This window comes from Mus caroli, unplaced genomic scaffold (genome assembly GCF_978045245.1).
Source record: "Mus caroli unplaced genomic scaffold, Mus_caroli_1 scaffold_5, whole genome shotgun sequence".
In the NCBI taxonomy this organism is placed as follows: Eukaryota; Metazoa; Chordata; class Mammalia; order Rodentia; family Muridae; genus Mus; species Mus caroli.
Window position 1 is genome coordinate 110,286,875 of NW_028227260.1, and position 4,445 is coordinate 110,291,319.

The 4,445-nt window shown below is 45.6% G+C and overlaps 1 protein-coding gene and 1 pseudogene across 1 annotated transcript; both read left to right on the plus strand.

Moving 5' to 3' along the window:
- The first annotated feature begins 862 nt into the window (after positions 1-862).
- Positions 863-3,666, plus strand: LOC110286923 (importin subunit alpha-1-like). Its single transcript, XM_085837725.1, is given in 2 exon segments — positions 863-2,363; positions 3,521-3,666. Coding segments are annotated over 2 exon segments (1,578 nt in total). The 5' UTR covers positions 863-931.
- On the plus strand, positions 2,703-3,464 carry LOC110286924 (large ribosomal subunit protein eL6 pseudogene; annotated as a pseudogene).
- Positions 3,667-4,445: the final 779 nt, after the last annotated feature.

Genomic DNA, 4,445 nt, shown 5'->3' on the forward strand with positions numbered 1-4,445 from the left:
GCATAAATCACGAGGTGGGGTAATCTATGGATGGCCTTTCCTTCCGTCTCTGCTCCACACCTTCTCTCCGAGTTTGCTCACATGAGTATTTTATTCCCCTTTCTAAGAAACACTGAAGCACCCACATTTTGGTTTTCTTTCTTCTTGAGCTTAATGTGGTCTATGAATTGTATCTTGAGTATTTGAAACTCCTAGGCTAATATCCACTTATCAGTGAGTGCATACCATGTGTGTTCTTTTGTGATTGAGTTACCTCACTCAGGATGATATTTTCTAGTTCTATCCATTTGCCTAAGAATTTCATAAATTTATTGTTTTTAATAGCTGAGTAGTACTCCATTGTGTAAATGTACCACATTTTCTGTATCAATTTCTCTGTTGAGGGACATCTGCATTGTTTCAAGCTTCTGGCTATTATAAATAAGGCTGCTATGAACTTAGTGGAACATGTGTCCTTGCTATATATTTGAGCATATTTTGGGTATATGCCCAGGAGTAGTATAGCTGGGTCCTAAGGACCCAACATTTTGCTGCTTACAGGAAACTCACTTCAGGGAAAAAGACAGACACTACCTCAGAGTGAAATGCTGGAAAACAATTTTCCAAGCAAATGGTCTGAAGAAACAAGATGTGGTAGCCATTCAAATATCGAATAAAATTGACTTCCAAGCCAAAGTTATCAAAAAAGACAAGGAGGGGCACTTCATATGCATCAAAGATAAAATCTACCAAGATGAACTCTCAATTCTGAATATCTGTGCTCCAAATACAAGGGCAGCCACATTCATTAAAGAAACTTTAGGGCACAAAGTCTGAGGGCTGAAGGGTAGCAGACGTTTCCACAGCCACTGACCCACAGCTTGAGTGCCCCGCACCCCCTTTCGTGGAAGTCTGAGCCAGCTGTACAGCTTTCCTCCTTGTTCCTGCAGCCATGTCCACGAACGAGAATGCTAACTTACCAGCTGCCCAACTTAACAGGTTCAAGAACAAGGGGAAGGACAGTACAGAAATGAGTCGCCTCTGAGCAGAAGTTAATGTGAAACTCAGGAAAGCTAAAAAAGATGAGCAGATGCTGAAAAGGAGAAACGTCAGCTCCTTTCCTGATGATGATACTTCTCTGCTACAGGAAAACTGGAACAACCAGGGGACTGTAAATTGGTCTGTTGAGGACATTGCTAAAGGCATAAACAGTAACAATTTGGAAAGCCAGCTCCAAGCTACTCAAGCTGCTCAGAAATTGCTTTCTAGAGAGAAACAGCCTCCTATAGACAACATCATCCGGGCTGGTTTGATCCCAAAATTTGTGTCCTTCTTAGGCAAAACTGATTGTAGTCCTATTCAGTTTGAATCTGCTTGGTCACTCACCAACATTGCTTCTGGAACATCTGAACAGACCAAAGCTGTGGTGGATGGAGGTGCTATCCCAGCATTTATTTCTCTCTTGGCATCTCCCTATGCTCACATCAGCAAGCAAGCTGTCTGGGCTCTTGGAAACATTGCAGGTGATGTTTCAGCTTTCCAAGACTTAGTTATCAAACATGGTGCAATTGACCCACTGTTGACACTTCTTGCAGTTCCTGATCTGTCATCCTTGTCATATGGTTACTTATGTAATCTTACCTGGATGCTTTCAAACCTTTGTCAAAACAAGAACCCTGCACTTCCCTTAGACGCTGTTGAGCAGATTCTTCCTACTTTAGTTCGACTCCTGCACCACAATGATCCAGAAGAATTAGCAGATTCCTGCTGGGCCATTTCCTACCTGAATGATGGTCCAAATGAGCGCATTGAGATGGTTGTGAAGAAAGGAGTTGTTCCCCAACTTGTGAAGCTTCTAGGAGCTACTGAACTGCCCATTGTGACTCCTGCACTAAGAGCCATAGGTAATATTGTCACTGGAACAGATAAACAGACTCAAAAAGTGATAGATGCAGGAGCACTTGCAGTCTTTCCCAGCCTGCTAACAAACCCCAAAACTAATATTCAGAAGGAGGCCACATGGACAGTGTCGAACATTACAGCTGGACGTCAGGACCAGATACAGCAAGTTGTGAATCACGGCCTAGTCCCCTTTCTTGTTGGTGTCCTCTCTAAGGCCGACTTTAAGACACAGAAGGAGGCCGAGTGGGCTATAACCAACTATACCAGCGGTGGGACTGTTGAACAGACTGTGTATCTCATTCATTGTGGGATAATAGAACCTTTGATGAACCTCCTGAGTGCAAAAGATACCAAGATTATTGAGGTTATTCTTGATGTCATTTCAAATATCTTTCAGGCTGCAGAGAAACTAGGTGAGACAGAAAAGCTCAGTATAATGATTGAAGAGTGTGGAGGCTTGGATAAAATTGAAGCACTACAGCTCTTTCCCATCTTGCAAGATGGCGGGTGTATTCAAGATGGCACCTGATACAAAGGAGAAGAAACCTGCGGCCAAGAAGGCTGATGGTGATGCTGCTGCCTCCCATCCTCGGGCCACCAAAGGAGCCAAAAAGGTTCGCCCTGAGGTTAAAAAGCCCAACTAGTCGGCCATCACTGGAAAGACAGGCCCATTGGACTTGCAAACTTTATATGCCCCAGTACAGGGGAACGCCAGAGCCAAAAAGTGGGAGTGGTGGGGTAGGGGAGGGGGGGTGTATTGGGGACTTTTTGGATAGCATTGGAAATGTAAATGAGGAAAATACCTGAAAAAAAAAAAAAAGCCCAAGAAGGCGAAGCCCCATTGCAGCCCAAACCCTGTCCTGGTGAGAGGAATTGGCAGGTACTCCCGATCTGCTATGTACTCCAGGAAGGCCTTGTACAAAAGGAAACACTCGGCTGCCAAGACCAAGGTTGAGAATAAGAAGAAAAAGGAGAAGGTCCTTGCTACTGTCACCAAAACAGTTGGTGGGGACAAGAACGGTGGCACCCGGCTGGTGAAGCTTCGAAAAATGCCTAGGTATTATCCCACGGAAGACGTGCTTCGGAAGCTGCTGAGCCATGGCGAGAAGCCCTTCAGCCAGCATATGAGAAGGCTATGCTCCAGTCTCACTCCCGGAACTGTCTTGATCATCCTCACTGGGCGCCACAGGGGCAAGAGGGTGGTTTTCCTGATGCAGCTGGACAGTGGCTTGCTTCTTGTGACTGGACCTCTTGTCATCAACAGAGTTCCTCTACGTAGAACACACCAGAAGTTTGTCATTGCCACCTCTACAAAAGTTGTTATCAGCAATGTTAAAATCCCCAAACACCTGACTGACGCTTACTTCAAGAAGAAGCAGCTGTGCAAGCCCAGGCATCAGGAGGGCGACATTTTTGACACGGAGAAGGAGAAATACGAGGTTACAGAGCAGCGAGAGGCTGATCAGAAAGCTGTGGACTCGCAGATTCTGCCAAAGATTAAAGCTGTTCCTCAGCTCCAGGGCTACCTGCGATCTCAGTTTTCCCTGACAAACGGGATGTATCCTCACAAACTGGTCTTCTAAATTGTTAACCTAATTAAACAGCTTCATATGTTCAAAAAAAATTGAAGCACTACAGAGCCATGAAAACGAGTCTGTATACAAGGCCTCATTGAACTTAATTGAGAAGGAGGAAGAGGAAGATCAAAATGTGGTGCCAGAAACTACCTCTGAAGGCTTCACCTTCCAAGTTCAGGATGGAGCTCCCGGGACCTTTAACTTCTAATGTCCAGCCAAGGCACAAAGTTGTTAGCTATGTGCTTTGCTATTCTGTGTTCTCATAGATTTGTCTTACTGTTTCTCTACTAAGAACTCTTTTTAAATGTGGTTTGTTATTGTAGCACTTTTTACAAAAGAAACTACACTTGAACAGTTATAAACTGTACATATTCTATGAAGCTGTTCTCTGAATTAATTTCTATGTGGAATTTCGTACCCTGTCTTGTCCTATAAATAAAGATTAAAGATCCATTCTTAAAAAAAAAAAGAAAAAAAGAAAAAAGTAAAAGAAATACCTTCGAGAAAAGCACCGGAGCAGCTGGGGCGCAGGGTCGGCTGACACTCGCCAGCTACCCACAACACCCGCCACAGGATCTTAAGACTTCTGGAGAGTGGAACACAGCTTCTGCTACAATCCAATTGCGCGCGGGACCTGAGACTGCATTAGTTACGGAAGCAGAAACCAGCCTGAGTAGGGCCACAGGCCTCTTCCGGCCCGATCAGCACCGGGGTAGCGGGAGCGCAGGGTTGCCTGACACCCGCCAGCTACCCACGACCCCCGCCGCAGGATTTTGGGACTGCTGGTGAGTGGAACACAGCTTCTGCTCCAGTCCAATCACGCGGGACCTCCTGAGACTGCTCTGGTTGGGGAGAGAGAAATCCAGCCTACATAGGGCCACAACCCTCTTCCGGTCAGAAAAGCACCAGAGCAGCTGGGGCACAGGGTTGGCTGACACTCGCCAGCTACCCACAACACCCGCCACAGGATCTTAAGACTTCTGGAGA